Source organism: Melanotaenia boesemani, chromosome 7, assembly GCF_017639745.1.
Source record: "Melanotaenia boesemani isolate fMelBoe1 chromosome 7, fMelBoe1.pri, whole genome shotgun sequence".
Lineage (NCBI taxonomy): Eukaryota > Metazoa > Chordata > Actinopteri > Atheriniformes > Melanotaeniidae > Melanotaenia > Melanotaenia boesemani.
The window spans coordinates 27,977,020-27,994,469 of NC_055688.1; the positions used below are offsets into that span (position 1 = coordinate 27,977,020).

Below are 17,450 nucleotides of genomic sequence, written 5' to 3' on the forward strand. Positions count from 1 at the left end.
CAAACTGCATCATCATGCTGATCATTACCAAATGTTTTCCTACCACAATTTACTAGATTCTTCTTTTGCACATGCTCCAGCTCTGCACCAAGTTTCATGTGGTTTGAGATGGTAGTTTTTGCAAAATCTTGATGGACTGAAATAATTATTACACAGCCTTGCCAAAAGAGTTAGTAAAATTTACATTAAAAAGCAGGATGCTCAGTTGTGTCTTTTGATTACTTGTTTGTGCAAACATAATGTTAGTTTAATAAAGGGTGCATTTATCATTATTAGTTTCGATCTGATGTATTTTCATTTGAGTAGCTTTACTCTTTATTATGAAGACTAACAGATGAACGTGCATCAGTATCACCTCCGTGCTCTCAGGTCTTGTTTATGTCTCCATCTCTCTTCATGCAGCAGATACTGTTATGCATTTAGTTGTCTTCAGTTGCAGGAGTCCTCCAGCTTTCTGGGAAGAAAGAAGACTGCCTTCTGTCCAATATGGGTTCTTGGACCAAGTTTAGGTTTTCCATTCTTTTTCAAGGCTACGTACCAGTTGTTGTCCTGGTATTTCTGTGGCATATATGTGTTGTAGTGGTTTTCTTCAAGTTTCTCCAGGAAATAACATTCATCAGTAACTGTGGACTAGAGAGAAACATAAAATAAGCCAGTAGCAAATGATGGATTTAATGGACTTTAGCCAGTAGAGATTAAATGTTAAAAAAATGTAGTCTTGAGGTTGCTGTTTGAACAGCTGTGAGCATTTACAGAAAGTATCGTAGATGATCTAGTCATATGAAGCTGTATCATAAACAGAGCCCATATATCAGCTATGGATACTCACTGAGCTGTACAAATGACCTTCATCACTCATGGCCAAATATCGCTTGGCCTCTGTTCCTTGGACGATGACAACACCTCTGTCCACCGCCTTAATCTTTAAAACAGCTGAAAAGAGGGGGGGAGGGGGGGGGGGGTGTTAGATCTGAAAATTAGTAACATATTTTAAGCGTGGAGTTAGGTGCCCCTTACTATGATCACTGTGGTTGTTTATCTAAACATGAACCATACTTCCACCACAGCAACTTTACAGGATCTTAGATTAAACATTAAAGAGGTGCAAAAGGCTGGAAAAGCATTTCTAAAGACAAAAAAAAAAAAAAAAAAAAAGACAGATAGGGGGGAAAAAACAATTAAACATCCTCACTGTGACAGTGGAGGGTGTATCATGGCTTAAAGCTGCTCTGCAGTCAGGGAAGAAAAAATAATCTCCTAATTATATCACAACACTTTACAGGAGAATTTCAGGTTTTGTGTATGTAATTTGAAGGAAAACCCACAGGCATTCACCAATTTGTGACCAATGTTATGTGAAAACTTGCAGGAAAATACGGAACAAACAAGCATTCTAAAATTGATATTAAAAGTGCCTTTCCTATCACTTTGACTTGTTTTCTTTATACCCAAAGGAAAAAAAGTGTGACCCAAGCTAATGTGTGCATCTTTTTAGCATTTCAAAAGTCTCTTTTTTTAATATAATTCCCTCACGCAGACACTTTCAATTAAAATATTAGCGTCGCAAAAGAAGTAGTGGATTGTGCTGCATTTTAACCTCCAATATGTCAGCAACAAGCTTCCATAGTTTGTTTAACAGAATTTATCAGACACATGTCGTTTTGAACTTGACACTCCTGCATTGAACGCATCATGTCGCAGGCCTGTCAGACGTGCTGTGCTTCGCGTGCAACCTTACTGTGAACATCCTGGTCATCCTTCAGGCCCTGTACCGTCCCATCGGGAAGGATCTGAAGGTGATGTCCGCCATTCATGCAGTAGAGTCGAGTCAGTCGCCGGTAGTCCAGCAGCTGCAGGCCGTCCGCAGCCTGTTCCCCCAGTGCGAACATCCCCCCATCCGCCATCCTCTCTTTCACAGCAGGTGGGTTTAGCAGAGGGAGATAGTTTTAGGAGACAATCGGCGGGTTTGTTCCCTGCAGTGGTGTGTTTATGATGGTGACCGAAATGGGAGACCACACGCAGGCAGCATGCGCGCCCCCGACTCCTGCTATAAAGCGCACCTTGAGTGAGGTTATGATGGAGATCACGGTCCATGGTGGCGCACAAGTCTTTGCTGCATATTCGTGGGGTAAACAACTCCAGGCGCGGTTAAAACACACGAAGAAGCCATTTGTCATTTTTATCTGTTTATAACACTTAGACTCAAGAAATGACTCAAACATTAGACAAATTATCTGGGTAACATACTGAACTGTTTCTATTTGGCTAATTTAAGATCCAGAGAAACTATCTTCCATGCAGATCATTTCTATTTCATGTGTAAGACCGCTTAACAAATTGTAGTAAGCTTAATTTCAATTAATTAGCTTGGTGTTTGGGATATTAGAAATGATTATATCCAGAGTTTTTGTTTCTTTTCTCTTGGACATTCTAACTGTAGTCCAGTAATTTATAAGTAGCTGGGTAAGATATTAAACTGCTATCAGAACATGAATACATTTCCCTTTGAATATAGTTTCAGCAGTTATACTTATTTAGTGTAGTTGAGATTGTGGTTAAATTTTCTTCTGTTTCTATTTTTTTTTTTTATATAAAAAATAATTGTATTAAACTGTAATTAAAAAGCGATAGGACTTCAACTATTCAGCGTAATGAGAACACTAACAGCAGAGTTTGAGATAAATTAATAAACGTTTAAAACAAATGAGTGGTTGCATTTTGCCCTACCATTCTTTGCACAAAGCTGACACTTAAAATGAGACGAGGCCCTTAGAAATTAAATTATTTGTTTTAAGGGAAATTGATTTGGGGAATTGAATTGAAACATCTTCACAATGGTGATGGGACTTTAAAAATAATCTGTTGATATTCAATTTTAAGTAGTCTGTACAATAAGTTTGTTACACCATATATTTAATAAACTACCATCTGAGTTAGTTTCAGGTTTACTTGATTCTTATTGGCTCTCATTAGTCATGTGATTAAATGCCTTGTTTATCAACAGGAGATCCAATCAAAACCTCACATGCTTTCTTTGAGGAGCTAAACTCTGGTTAATTTTCAGAAGTCAATAAACCAGCTGTCAGAATGGAGAAACATATTTATTTGATGAACAAGTGTTGTAATCAGGAAAAGAGGCTTACAACGAGCTTACCGTGTCCATTGTTCAGAATCACCGCATTAGTATCGGGGCAAACATCAGCATACAGTTCCTTGTATTGAGAAGTACCACACAAACATACGGTTCAACCTTTTATCAATGGAGGAAAAGATCAACAAGAGTCACACTATGGAGAAGAAATAATACAGAGGGTAGGTACTGAAAAAAACTATTATATGAAGACAAATACACCACATTTTCTTTACAATGATTATATGTATATATTAAACTTGTTTTAAGCAAAACAAAAAGCTTTATAGAGAAAGCATATACCAGTGAAACATGATCCGCCCTTTGTAATTCTCAAAGTTAATGTCTGCATAAGTTTCATACAAAATAGATTTTAAAACAATATTTGGGTAGTGCAAATCTTTTTAGATTCAAGCTGGTTGATTACTTTCACAAACAGTTTGTGTATGAAAAAGATCGAGTCCTATTCTATTCACAGTATTACACAATATGACCAAAGCCATCACATAAAGAGTAAAAAACAAACCAAAAAGAAAAAGTGTTCAAAAACAAAAGTCCTGTACATATGTCATCTGAGTTCCACAGTTAAAACTGACTATGTTAAATCTGTACTTGCTTTGGTCACCTTGTAGTCAAACAACAAATAGGCTGTTTGCGTAAAGTCCGGGTAGACTGTTTACGATTTCCTGAAAATCTGACCTGCAGAGATAAAGGTAGAAATAAATCTCCTCTATGCACTTAGCTTATATTGTTAAAAAAACAACAACAAAAAAAAAAAAACAAACAAAAAAAACAAAAACAAAAAAAACAAAAGGAAGTGAGCACATTATGTGATGGTGATAGATTATCAGTTCTATTGCATATTCAGAATCCTCCTCAAAAATGTCCAAGAAAGTAAACAGAATACATTTTTGAGCAAAAAGAGGCAAGTGTGCGATTTCATATATATATATATATATATATATATATATTTCTCTCTTATTATATATATATATTTATATACCTGTATAAATGAGCAGCAGCAGAGATTTGGATATACTGAATGTGAAAGTAACCCTATATAGGTAATGAGGATGGTTTGCAGATATTCTGATTAAACCTCAAACGAAAACGATCCTTCGTCTGAGCCTAAAGATGCTTTGAATGATGGCGGCGGCGGCCGACTCCTTAAAACTTTGCTGTATCTGTTTAGTATCTGTAAGTTATCTGTAAGTTTTTTTCCTGACACATAAAAACACCATAAAACACAGAAACCGACACATTTGATATTTGCAAACTGTCCAACTGCTTTTTTTGGTTTTTCATGTCAGAAGTGAATGTGGACAATATCACACTGTGTGAATCAGACCATTTTCTTAATAACCTGAGCTCGGGAGTAGTGGAAAATATAATGGGTGCTTTTTCTATTGTGTAGAGACAGACATTAGAAACAGTACATTTTGCCATATTTCATATTTAAATATAAAAAGTGAGCACTTTACTCTTATTCACTTGACGTATTTATCTATTCCTGACAGCTTTCTACCTTTCATCTGCCAACAATATTTCATTGCAATTAACTGAACAGCTCTGTAAGAATCACATTCATATTAAAACTGTGTTTTTAACAAAAACATGTTGGGGTTATGAAACGCACTCAAGACAAGCTACGCAGAGCAGATGAAAATGCTGCAACACATCTCAGATACTGTCAGACCTTAATGTGTGGGGCTGAAGCTCAGACAGCTCAAACGTTCTGCCTCTACTCATCTGACAAATGTATACACATCAATGCTTAGATTTGTTTCCTCTTTTGATACAAATACTGACCAACTTCCAGCATCACTGAACAGACAAAACAAGAGTTTTGGCACTGAAATAGTTCCCAGAGATTAAAGGATGCATTTAGTCTGCTTCCCCAGTCGGTAATGGTACACTTTTGTCATGACAAGTCTGTATGAGGTTACTGATGTGAAAGCACTTTCAATGCTGGGGCCTGACTACGTAAGCAGACAATCAAATACACATGCAGAAGTACTAAAGACAAACATTAGGATAAGTTGCATACAGGGTGCTGAAGAAGCAGAGGAGGGGTTCATGGTTATCAGCAGCGGTAGGAGGTTTACAGGATAATGAATCTGCCAATGCCTGATCCAAAGAGCTGTATACACAAGCTGTCTATCATATAAACTGTTTTTAAAAAGAATACACGGACATCTGGGGAAATACTCCTATACACTGTCTTGCTGAGAGTAAGTTGAGATTAACATGCCTCTGCAATAAATATGAAGCTGCAGCCAACTAGCTTCATTTTCAGCTTAAAGATGAGACACGAGGAAACAGATGGCTCTCATTACCAGCACCTCTAAATCTGGGGGAAAGCATTTTAAATGTTAGTTTGATTCTTAGTTTGAACATAAAGAGTAAAAAAAACAACACGTTACCCTCTCATTGTGGGTTACATGTGGGACTATTTCCAGGGATCAGCTGCTAGACAAACAGGAGAAGCTCCAGGATGCAACTTCTTCCTTGGTCAAGTTGTTTCACAATCCACCAGAAGCTTTGTTCCCTCCAGACAGAGCTGGCTCTTTAAACTTAACTCAAGCTTCAAGTTGAGAGCACACACATGTCAATCATCCCCCTCCAGCTCCTGGCAAAACACTGAATGATCATATTTCCCAAAATATTCAACTATTCCATCAACAAATACAACTAAAACCATACACAGGCTGACAATAAAAACATTATCCAAAGCAGACACTAAGTAAAGATACACTGCTAAGGGTTGGGTAATCAGTGGAATTATGACTTTTTCTTTCGTTTTAATTAACCAAAAGAGTCTTTTACAAAAACCTGGAGGACGGTCATTGTTTAGCCACTTTGAGCCATGTTAAAAACCAGAGAAATTAGTACTCTTAATAAAAAACAAACTTTCCAACACAATAACACGCCGTCTCACTTGTGATTGGTAGTCGCAGGTATCCATCGCTTTCTACTTACAGACTGTTGGGGCAGGAGTGTGGGCTGTTATCAAACAAAGACTTCTAACTTCCATCTAAAGTCTTACGTGAAAGACTGACACAGGATAACAGTCTTTCTTCACAGTCTTAAAGCCTTTCACAGAGTACAAAGTGCTCAACTTGCACCTGTGCAGCAGTGTGTGCAGGAGACCTAATGAAAGGAAGCAGGCTGAATGTTTAAGGATAGTTTCTACTCACGAAGAATGGACTGAGCTGCCACTTCTAAAGATAAACAGCCATAGAAAAAACAAAGGAAAGCTGCATCAGCGTGTCGTATAAAAAGTACAATCAACTTATAATGAAGGTAGACGATGACAGGTTGAAGTACAGTCGGAAGAAAATGGCTAAGATGATATTTGAAGCAAAAAAGGCACATCTTTTTCCCTTTTGTAATCAACGTGTGTAAACCTGGAAGAGGTCAGCTTGCGGGAGAAATCATTCTTTGAATGGTGGACGTCAGGTAACAGGCCCACAGAACTGCTAATGTCCAAAGTTACTTAATCAAAGCAAAGAAATATGCTTTTTAAATCACTACAAAATGTTTTTTTTTTTTTCATGTGACAGAAAAACATTTAGTTACAACCTATAAAAACTAAAAGTGGAACATAAAAGCCTACTTAAGAGCATGTTATTAAGCTTGGTTACCCTCTCAGGTAACAGTGACCTGGAAAATTGTATAAACTGTTATCATGTGAAAATGTAGAAAATACTATCAGAACCTGTACATAGATATTTGTTCTATCTATTTTAGATATCGTTCTGACTCTGAAGGTAAGACACCTGAGACGACATTGATGTTAGCCTATTTTCTATTTGCGATTTTTTTTCTTTTTTCTCATTTAAACAAACATTTCCTACTCTTGGTTAGACACTACATCTCAATTCAACAAGACAAAACCTCTTGTGCTCACGGTCTGGTTTCGACATACATCTCGCTCACCAGGCCCGTAAGCCCACTTCACAAAGTCGATTCTCGCTCCTGAAAACGTTGCTCTATCTCTCCTAGCTTTATATGGTAAGTCCTTTCATTGTTGCTCCTTGGGGCGGGTATGTGTTTGTGTGTGTGTGTGTGTGTGTGTGTGTGGTGGGGCTTGGGTGCGTTGCATTGGGCTGGTGAGATGATGTGGTGGGATCTTAAGGCATTATGTCTGATACAGGAAACAGTCATCTCTGGTGGAAGAGGAGAGGCTTTACGCTTCCGGCCTTGAATTTTGGTAACTGGTTGCTGATGATTTCTGCCAGCATCTCGGGGAACTCCACACTTAGGGATTTATTCATAAAAGTATAGAAGCAGAAGCTGAGCAATCCACCGACCATCTGCAAGACACACAAAGGGAAAGCGCATTAAACATGAAACATGCATGTCCTATAAAGTGCTGCATGGTTTTCAACTATAATCATCCACAACTGTAACTTAAAATCCATCAGTCATACTAATGCAACCACTCTGATAAGATCAGTAAAATATACTCATTACTTCTAACGTGGCCCATGTCTGGACTGAAGCAGTCACATTACCAGACAGATCCACACAGCAGGGATGGGTTAATTTAATTTTACATTATGATCAGCTGTTCAGAGGAATCCAGCAGATCTTGCTATTCGATAAATAGCTTTGTCACAACTCTCCTACCCTGTTCTTCCAGCTATAATTATCTGCAGAAGCGACTAGTTTTTTATCAGCATTCGATTCCCATGAACAAAAGAAAACTGCAGTTAAAAAGATTTGTGCTGCATCAGAAGCTTCTTCTCGTCTGATTTTAAATCCACGTGTTTAACAGCTCCCATCCACAGCTTTAATACAAATTATATGTACTAGCTTCATATGCGTTTCTGTGTAAACACATTTTTCTTGTGTTTTTGTTGCTGTAATTAAACCCTGATGAATGTAATAGTCACTGTTGAATAAATCTGAACATGTAGAAAAGTGAGATCTTCCCTGCTTTCATTCACTGTTGCTGTTTGCTAGGTATGCTAATATGAATCTTTATGGTGACATATTGTGAGAAAACTGACCTAAATTCTTGCTTGCACTTTCACAGCTATGATGAACAATAAAGGAAAGGTGACTGAATGACTCAAGACATTTTTATTATTGTTATATAAGTAGTTCAAGTTGATGGATCTACGTACTTCATGCATGGAGTCCAACAACTTGGTGAGCTGGTAGAAACGCTGCCAGTTCTGGCTGGAGTTCTCCTGACGCTTCACTATGGCTTTCCCCAGCTCCTTAATGTATGACATCCGAATCTCATCAAACACCGCCTGGCTCTTCAGGCCGTCCTTTGGCACTGTGTGAGAGGAGACACGCATTTTAAACACCCAAGACAAAATTAAGTATCGCTCAAGAACAAAACAGGAGGAACAAAAACAGCAACTGATACATATAAATGTGAAGTCTTGTTTTCCTGCACCAGATTCCTGTACTGTCTTTAATCTGTAAATGACTTCTACCAATGTCCAGTAATGAGATGGAAAAGTGATGTGATGAACTGTCTTGTGCAGCCATTCACATTAGCTTCTAGTAACTGTTGACAGTACAAGGTTTGTTTAATGGCTCACAGAGCTCAGATGGAGGCAGACGAGATGCTGTAAACAAAAAGTCTGACCTGTGCTGAGCAGTAGCAGGACCTTCATGCACAGGTACTCATCATGGGAAACCTGTAGCCGGACGAACTCGCTGGAAATCTTCAGCATTTGCTCAAACTGGTCGGCCATGTCTGGCAGCTTCATCCGCTCTCTGCTGTGCCAAAACAGACAATATCCAAAAGACACAAGCTTGTTACAGTTAAGCATTTCTGGTTCAAAAGGTAGATGGTTTAAGTCAGGCTTTTTTCTTGAGTCAAAGTGAAGAAAAAAAAACAGCCATTTAACATTACAAAGCCACAGGGGGAAGCTTCCTGCTCCCTCTTTACAGTACGAGCAATAACATTTTCCAAACTATTTGACATACTTAACTGCAAATAACTCTTGGATAAAAAAGAAATGATTGTTGCTTGAAGGCTGACTGATAAACAGTGAACAGAACTTCACATCAGATATTAATTATGATCTAGTTAACTTTCCGCTGTGATAATGAAAAAAGACGCAAAAAGCAATTTATGAGTTTATTATAGCCGGAAGCAGACTCTGTGCTGGCAACTCACTGCACTCTCAGTGAAATAATCAAGTTTATGTGAAGGATAAAACACTGATCGCTGATGACGGCTGACAGACCTGCGCTGATAGAGCTCTTTGTAAATGTTGGCAAATTGTGGGGGAAAACATAGAAACTGGGAACCATCAAATAAATGCTCAATTAACCCAGTCTCAAACTTGTCTGGTCCTGGCATGAAATTAAATTAGGAGCGAGACTATACACTGGTGGGACACTGGGAAGGTTCGAACAGTGGCCTTTTTGTGTGGAGTTTGCATGTTCTCCCCGCGTATTTGTGGGTTTTCTCCGGGTACTCTGGCTTCCTCCCACCATTCAAAGACATTAGGTTAATTGGTCGCTTTAAATTCTCCCTAGGAGTGAGAGTGAGTGTAAATGTTTGTCTTTCTATGTTGGCCCTGCGATAGACTGGTGACCCCTCCAGGGTGTACCATGCCTCTGGCCTGCTAATTGCTGGGACAGGCTCCAGCCCCCTGTGACCCTATACTGCAGAGGGGTGGTATAGAAAATGAATGAATGAAGGACCATAAACTGAAGAGTGCATACTCATTGATGACAAGGTCTGGTGCGAAGCAGAGCATGTTGCCATTGCACTGTTGGTAAGATCTCCAGCCCAAACCAAAGGTCATGAGAAAAAGCCAGGAGCACTGCAGCAGAGTCATCTGATCATCCAGGTGTAGATTCCTGAAACCTGAGGAGAAGCAACAATGGTTAACAACTCAACAGACCACAAGTTCAGTCTGTATGAGTGAGAGGTGTGGTGGTCAAAGTGACAGTTCAGTAGATGTGTAGCATGGCATGAAGCTTTTTAAAAATACAACATGCATCCTGTATGAGCAGAACATCACAGATACACTTGAGTGCATTTTTACATTTTGGACCAAAGTCAGATTCCACTTGGTTTCCTAAATGTGTGCACATGCAGCAGCTGTTTTTTACACAAGTTTTCAATCTAAATACTTTACTAATCATTTGCTGCTATTAACTCTGTGTTGCAACATATTCCTCACTCACCATCAGATGATTAGTTTTTAACACTAACCTGGCAGACTCTTGGCCCACTTCACAGCAGAGATGACCTGCCGCCCTCCAAGCCTGTTGAGGGTGGTCATGAGGCGAGTGGAGGTATCAGGCAGGGTGCTGTCATAACCGGCATAGATGGTGTCTGGCTCTATGGCTTTCAGCAGGGAAAGCATAGTGGGGACGAGTTGCGGCATGCACTTGGGTACCAGGGAGCGGGTCTCAATTGGCGGGGATGGTACCAGCTCAGGGGGGTTACTGTTTTGGACGCCCTTTAAGCGATTCAACTTCTTGGTTTTGCGAGCTTCAAAGGAGAAAACACGAATGAAAATCAGAGGCAATCATACAACAGAGACAAAAACAAGAGACTGCTAATCGAAACATCTCAGGGCTGTATTGCATTTCCAATGTTGTACCTTCCAGGTTCATCCCTGCCATTAGACACTTCCGGAAGCGGCAGGCTGGACAGTTCTTCCGCCGGATCTTGTCTATAATGCAGTCATTCCTCCCAGCACACAGATAGTTATGCTGGCCTGAAGCACACATACAAGGAAGATCCATTTGTTATTTACCATTAAATTTTATTTACTACAGCATTTCAGTCAATGTGTGCAACTAATAATTAATGAGCCAACAATGATGTCTTTTGTCTCTGCACCTTCCACTGCTCTCTTGAAGAAGACCTTGCAGCTGCCACATGTGAGAACTCCATAATGACAGCCTGAAGCCTCATCAGAGCACACAAGGCAGATTTTATGAGTCCCACTCTTTCCCTGTGCTGTGGATGAAGCGGTGCCTCCTTCCGGCCTGGAGGTAGAACTAGAAGGAAAAGAGAAGAAGCAAGATTAATTGTTTGAAAACACAGTTTAGAACTTGTGTTTCTGTAAAAACAAACTTAAAAAAAGAAAAAGAAAAAAAAAACATTTTAAATATCCTAATTTTAGTGCATTTCCATACCAACAAGATGAAGGCAGAGAATGTTCCATTGTATCTGTTTGGCCTAAAATATAAAATGGTATGTGGTCACCCAGTAGAGTCAATGGTTTTCATGAAACAGTGCTTCTTCCTTTAGTGGAAACAAGCATTCCCAGATCCAGTCTGCACTGGTTATAGATGCAGTTTTTAAAACTACCACTAGATGTTGTCAGGCTTTGCTGCATCCATGCACCAAACGTCCACACCCCCTTTCTAACTCAGTGGCCATAGCAAAAACAACGCCCACACTGAGTGGCTACTGAGCCTGAGACATGAAAGAAAACTGTGTCTGTGTGTCCATGTGTGTACACAAATGCCACTGCAATGAAAACAGTTTTATCTGATAAGTGCTGCTCTCAACAAGCCGTACACACTAACACACTTATGCAGATTTTAGCCTGGGACCTAGGTTAACTTTAAGTTATACAGAATGACTATTGGCATTAAAGTAGGCAGGGGCTCCAGCCGTCAGCTTGTGTAGCAAAACCTAAGCAAAACTCTGAGTCCAGAAGCAGCCAGATGATGAATAAATAACTAAATAAATTTTCTAAACTCTACTGTACGCACATGTGGCCAATAATCTTGGCCACATAATATATAAAAGCTCTCAAGACAAAGCAGTGCATTTGTTCTTTACGTTATTTGTACAGCTCCAACTAAAACCTTAAAATGATAAAAATCTCGGTTTGGCTTGGTAGTGAGGTGCTTATTAAACATTTTACTGCTGTAGAAACTTTAAAAGGTTAAACCTGGAATTGATGCAACTAAAAATGCAGAGAATAAATACGCAATTAATCCAGTAAACCAACATATAATAAGTAAACTATGCTGAAAAATGTAGGTTTTAGGAACAATGTCATATTGTTTACAGATAGTAAACAGCCAAACTGCATAATAAAAATGCAGTATTTTATGACTGAAATGGACAAAGAGCCCAGAACAACCTAAACAGTTGTACTTGCAATAAAATAATTAACTGAAATGTTTTTATAAACAGAACCAGGAAAGATTAAAAACTAACATTCACATACTCAAATCAAACAAATGAGCTAGCCTTAGTGCAAGAGTTTTGTAATAACTCACATAAGGACCAGGATACCGCATCAGTCCAACTGATGTTTAAGCATATTTTAGTCACAATCTGATTTCTCTTTTCACTATTTCTAGCAGCACATGTTAGCTGTTTGTAGCATCTGGGCTTTAGAGTACTACCAGAAAATAAGTAATTGAATTGTAATTGTAATTGCGAATGGTGCATATTAGACATCTAGTATGGTTGAGAATGACAGATGAGTCAAATATCATTTAAAGATTATTAAAAAATTGGCCTATTGAAAGTTTTTTCATTAAGACCAAACATTTCTGGCAAATCCACATGTTGCTGATTCCAGTCATGATAGTTGCCATGACTCTGAGATACCCAGGCCAACGATTTCTGCAATGTGTGAAACATGGACGGGTTAGCAGAGGTTGACCACGAAACTGGAATTAACTGTAAAACATGGAATATAGTGGAATTTGCTCATATGTGGGTGTGATCTGTCATCATCCAAAGTTTTTTACAGTATCAGAGACAAACTAACATGAAAAGCTAGAGGAGAGTTGAATGATGTTATACTGACTGGGCTCACATCTCCCCCAGCTCAGCAGTGACAATAAGGCTGGCAGAAATAGTTGTCCAAAAAAATGTAACGATACTAATTTCCTAAATTGATTTGATTTACAACAACCGATTTCGATAAGATTTCGATTAAATCTGATTCAATTCGACAATACAGCGTTTACCCAGATTCAGAGCCAGAAAAAAAATAAAATAAAAATCCCACAAGACAGAAAAAAAGTTAAACTTTTTAAATGTGCTGATGAAACCGTTTCATTCATTTAGAATTTCACTCTAAATATTCTTAAAGTTCAGATTTCAGATAACGTGTTCATGTTAATAAAACCTACAAAGAATACTGGATCCATTTAAAGCCGTAATACGACTCAGAAATTCCTACAATGAGGTAGATCCAGCTAGTTCAGCTCTGTGCGTTGCCATGACGACAGTGTCGCCATCAGCGTAGCACTGAGCAGGAGAAATACTCCATCTACTCAAGCAAGACGCTTCCACCTTAAGCTGCCTAAGAGAATTTAGAAAACTCTCATATTTTTGTGTGGATTTTCAGCTGGTTGACGTGTTTTCCGATGCGTGCACTCTGTCCTCTGACGGAAACTGTGGACACAGAGAGCATCTATGACATGCCGTCATGTAAATCAGATAAACAGCATCAGACTGTTTGGTGTTTAATAAAAGGACGAAGTGTAAACCTGTTCTAAAGGAAATTTGACTTTAAATGACCATATCAGATTTATTTTAAACTACGTGCGTGGTGACATCACTTCCTGTTGTTGACCGTGACGACACCCGTTAGCATTAGCTGCTAAAATGAATGCCGCAGTCTTAGTGTTAGTTGCTAATGTGATCAATAATATACTGCAAAAGACTTTATAGGTGAATGTAATCCACACTGATGAATGAAAACACCTGAACTTGACATCTTGGCAAGAGATGCCGATTTTGGACGGAGCAAAGCAGCTGTCTGTATATAAGCTAAGAGCCTCGGTAAGTCACGAGAGAGTAGGATCACATCAGCAGAAATGAGGACATTTTAAAGAATTGATCTCCAAGTTTTATGAATCAATATTGGATTTATTTAATTTGAATCGATTAAAATCGATTAACCGATTTTTTTAAACCAGCCCTACAATTAAACACAATCCTATACCTCAATCTTTTTCACAATAATCTTTTTTCTTTTTGCTGCTTAAAATAGTCCTTAAGCCAATTTCACACGGCATGTTTATGCCACAACTGTTGCCCCTTCATTGTGCATCAAGGTTCTGGTTAGTTAGAGCTAAATCAACATCTGTGTACAAGGAAACATTTGCTGACAAAGACGCAGCACTAGACATCAGTGGCATGTCATTAGCACACACGCACAGCCCCACTTCTGCTTTGGTCAATGCAAACATGTAGAGGCAGGCAATGACAGTCTTTGCAGTTTTACTGCCACTGTCCTTGTTAACACTATCTGAAATTACTATCATGCTATTAAATTAATATGAAATCAAACAGACGCCTGATCATACAGGACAGATGAGAATCAAAATCTCTCAAGTGCAACAGAAACACAAAAGCCCAGACAGCCCAGGAGGACGCTCACGTATCCAGAGTGCTGATGTCAAGAAAAAAGGGGTAACCAGTTTGTCCTTCTCTATCTCACTGGCATGATGTCAGGAGCTTTACTTGGGGGCTTTTAGGCTGCTGGTTCAAATCCTATTACTGCAACCACAATACGATCTCCAGTAACAAGTAGTTTGAATTAAATGAAGTCCCTTCTGTCCAGATCCTGAACAACCTAATTAAAATTCAGCTGATCATATCCTACTACACCATACGACATGCAACAAATCTGCCTTTGTGGGCTGTAAGACACAAAACTACTCAAAATTGCACAGCAGCATGGGGATGAAATTTCCTCTTTCTGAAACCCATCTGTGTAAGGGAGTATTCGCTGTCAACAGGAAGTTCTTACATTCCCTGAGAGTTTACTATTGGTCAGAGCTAAGCAACAGCACAAAAGCACAGACACCCTGAGATGGGCCTCGACTTCAACAAGAACTGTGTTGAGAACTTGACTACTTAGGTTTCTAGGAGTGCTATCAATCAGTCCAGCTTTTAAATGAGGAAAGCTGTGTCACACACCAACAATAATGCCCGTGTCCCAGTGCCCTGCTTAACAATTCATAATCCCCTTTGAGCTGTGAACATCACGAGTGACTTGCCCGGCCCCTCCTGTGTATACCCAAGTCTTTGTCATTTTAGATGCTCCATCGTTACCCAGTAACGAATCTTTTTAAGTTATATAACAGTTTGCACTTTTATTCTACATATTAGCCTGTATTGATCTACTTGACCTAGTTCAAAGACAACCGGCCTCTAGCACAGGCCTAAAACCTGATATGTTTTGCAGCAGTGGTTGTCTATACCACAACTGCACAAGCATCTCTTCCTCAAAACTTGCAAACAAGAAGAGGAAAGCAGGAGAAGAGCATAATGATGTGCTCCTTCCCCGAGGTCAATGGAACCAAAATAGAAAAGGGAACTAGTCTGCAAGCTCTGAACTATTCTCACATGCAGAACAACAACACAGCTTCTATAAGGGTAGTGAGGAGACAGGGTTTTACTGGTCTGGACTCTAAAAACATGCCTTGCGTGCACTCAAACAATAAAAAAAAATCTGGCTAAAGAAACTCCGTATTTGTGCAAGATGTTCACACAAAAGCAGGAGAGATTGACAGCAGATTAACACAAAAGAGACAGAGCACCCTTTGGAGTATTCCTACCACGTCAAATGTTTTTTACAACCATTGCATTGGTCAATTATACAGGCCATTAAGCGAGATACATGTGACACCCAGGACAGTCCCAAAGCATCATTGTCCGTAAAGAGCCATTGTCTATTTCTTTATGTTTAACTGACAAATAAAGATATTTTGAAGTCCAAAGCAGTAGCTACTGCTTGGCTTCAAAACCACATGAGGAAACTAAACCAAGCTGTTGACGGAGCACATGAAAAACAACCCCAAAGGATTAGAGTTTCCATATTACTTTCCATAATGGGAGCTGTTAGTAACTGTGTAAGTGGGAGGTTGCTTCCCGGACTGTAAAATGAATAGGAGGCTGAGCTGCTGCTACTGTGTGCATAACCTTAATTAATTTAGCTGTATCTGTGAGGACCCCACTCCCAAAGTTTGACTCTGCTGACTTGACAACTACACTAAAAAGAAAGAAAAGCATCAACAATGAGCAGGCTTAGCTGTATCCTCTTAGCCTCAATACAGGGAATTTCTATAAGCCTAGTTGATGTTAAAAAATAATAAAAAGTAAACAGAAAAAGCAAAACTGTGGTTACAGGGGAATGCAGCAATAATGTGAAAGCGGCTGGAATGGCTGGCATTTGATCTGGTGCATTCATTCGGCGCCAGATGTGGGGAGGCGGGAGAGAAAGTAGGTCAGAAGAGTGAGAGCTTCATGCCAGTGCTCTGTGGTCCGCCTTCCTGTCTGCAACAACACTTATGACACACCTACACACGCACACACATTTGCACACCTATACACTAATGAATACATAATGAACAAAGCCAGATACGTGCACGAGCAGAAGCACAAAGGTGATTTACAGCAGCTCAAAGCTTCTGCTGACAATCAAGGTTGCAAGTAGCAAAACAGAGGACAGATGGAGAGAGGGATAGAGTAGGAGAGCAAATGAAAGAAAGTGCAAGGGTGAGTGAGGTGAGGCGTGTGCCAACACTGATATGCTGACCAAATATTACTCCCTATACCTATACATACAGCTGAGACTAAGACCTCTGAATACACCTACACTTTACATACAGCTACATATAGATGGACTACAGGACATAAACAGTCCATTCCAGCCGGGGACCAAAATACAACTGAAACATCTGGCTCAATTTTTACTCCACTGCTCAAATCAGGCTTTTAGTTCAGGCCTATCATTCACTGCAATAGTTTGATGCTGCTCTATATTTTAGGCAGAGACAGAATAATTACCAAGTAAAAAACGGTCACTTTTAAGCTCAGTTAGTTATTAAAACACACACACATTCAACAAGTCTCTACAATATCCTGCTACCACTGAAGCTGCCAAATAGAGCCCCAAGGCAAAGAATCATACCAAAAACAGATGGAAAAGAGTACTGTCTAAGACGTTCACACAGGTAGTTATGCAAGTGGGTTCTTTAGAATGTTATTTGTTTACCTTCTGCAGTTTTTGAAGAAATAGCACAGAAGGAAACAAAGCTTTAAGGAGATACATCTTTTATTTTGAATAAGGTGACACAATTTCTCGAGGTCTTTATAAAATGCTTGTGACATTGCTTTGGTCAAAATACCACAGAGACAGTAAAAAATGCTCCCTGTTTTAGCTATATCTTTACACCTCTGTTCATAACATCCAGTTTTAGTGCACAGGCTGAGACTTGGCTTGGGATATGTCTTTTTGTTTGTTTTTTTTTTTTATCTTTAGTGAAGCCCGTGTGACCATTCAAACCCTTAAAAGATATTAAGATTTTATAGAAGCTGATAAGGAACCTATTTTAAGGA

General features: G+C 39.2%; 2 protein-coding genes across 3 annotated transcripts in view; both read right to left on the bottom strand.

Annotated features, from left to right (window-relative positions):
• Positions 1-429: 429 nt before the first annotated feature.
• On the bottom strand, positions 430-2,280 carry fgf1a (fibroblast growth factor 1a). The gene is made up of 3 exons (XM_041990231.1): positions 1,739-2,280; positions 830-933; positions 430-630 (listed from the first exon to the last, which is right to left on the bottom strand). The coding sequence occupies exons 1-3, from the start codon at positions 1,902-1,904 to the stop codon at positions 430-432; spliced, it is 471 nt and encodes a 156-aa protein (XP_041846165.1). The 5' UTR covers positions 1,905-2,280.
• An 808-nt stretch (positions 2,281-3,088) lies between these two features.
• The window catches only part of nr3c1 (nuclear receptor subfamily 3, group C, member 1 (glucocorticoid receptor)), a 29,667-nt gene continuing 15,305 nt past the window's right edge, over positions 3,089-17,450 (bottom strand). The window contains exons 3-9 of one of the 2 annotated variants that reach the window (XM_041990225.1): positions 10,962-11,122; positions 10,720-10,836; positions 10,326-10,607; positions 9,830-9,974; positions 8,739-8,872; positions 8,263-8,420; positions 3,089-7,446 (exon numbers count right to left, since the gene is read on the bottom strand). In XM_041990225.1, coding sequence (XP_041846159.1) covers positions 7,294-7,446; positions 8,263-8,420; positions 8,739-8,872; positions 9,830-9,974; positions 10,326-10,607; positions 10,720-10,836; positions 10,962-11,122 — 1,150 coding nt within the window. In that variant the 3' untranslated portion in view covers positions 3,089-7,293. The remainder of the gene's footprint in view (positions 7,447-8,262; positions 8,421-8,738; positions 8,873-9,829; positions 9,975-10,325; positions 10,608-10,719; positions 10,837-10,961; positions 11,123-17,450) is intronic. The other variant, XM_041990227.1, reaches the window with a different exon arrangement.

Coding starts and splice junctions, on each gene's coding strand:
- fgf1a (XM_041990231.1), bottom strand. CDS start 1,904: ATGGCGGATGGGGGGATGTTCGCACTGGGGGAACAGGCTGCGGACGGC. Junction 934..1,738: donor GGATGACCAGGATGTTCACA/GTAAGGTTGCAC, acceptor CCCTCTTTTCAG/CTGTTTTAAAGATTAAGGCG. Junction 631..829: donor AAGGTCATTTGTACAGCTCA/GTGAGTATCCAT, acceptor GTTTCTCTCTAG/TCCACAGTTACTGATGAATG.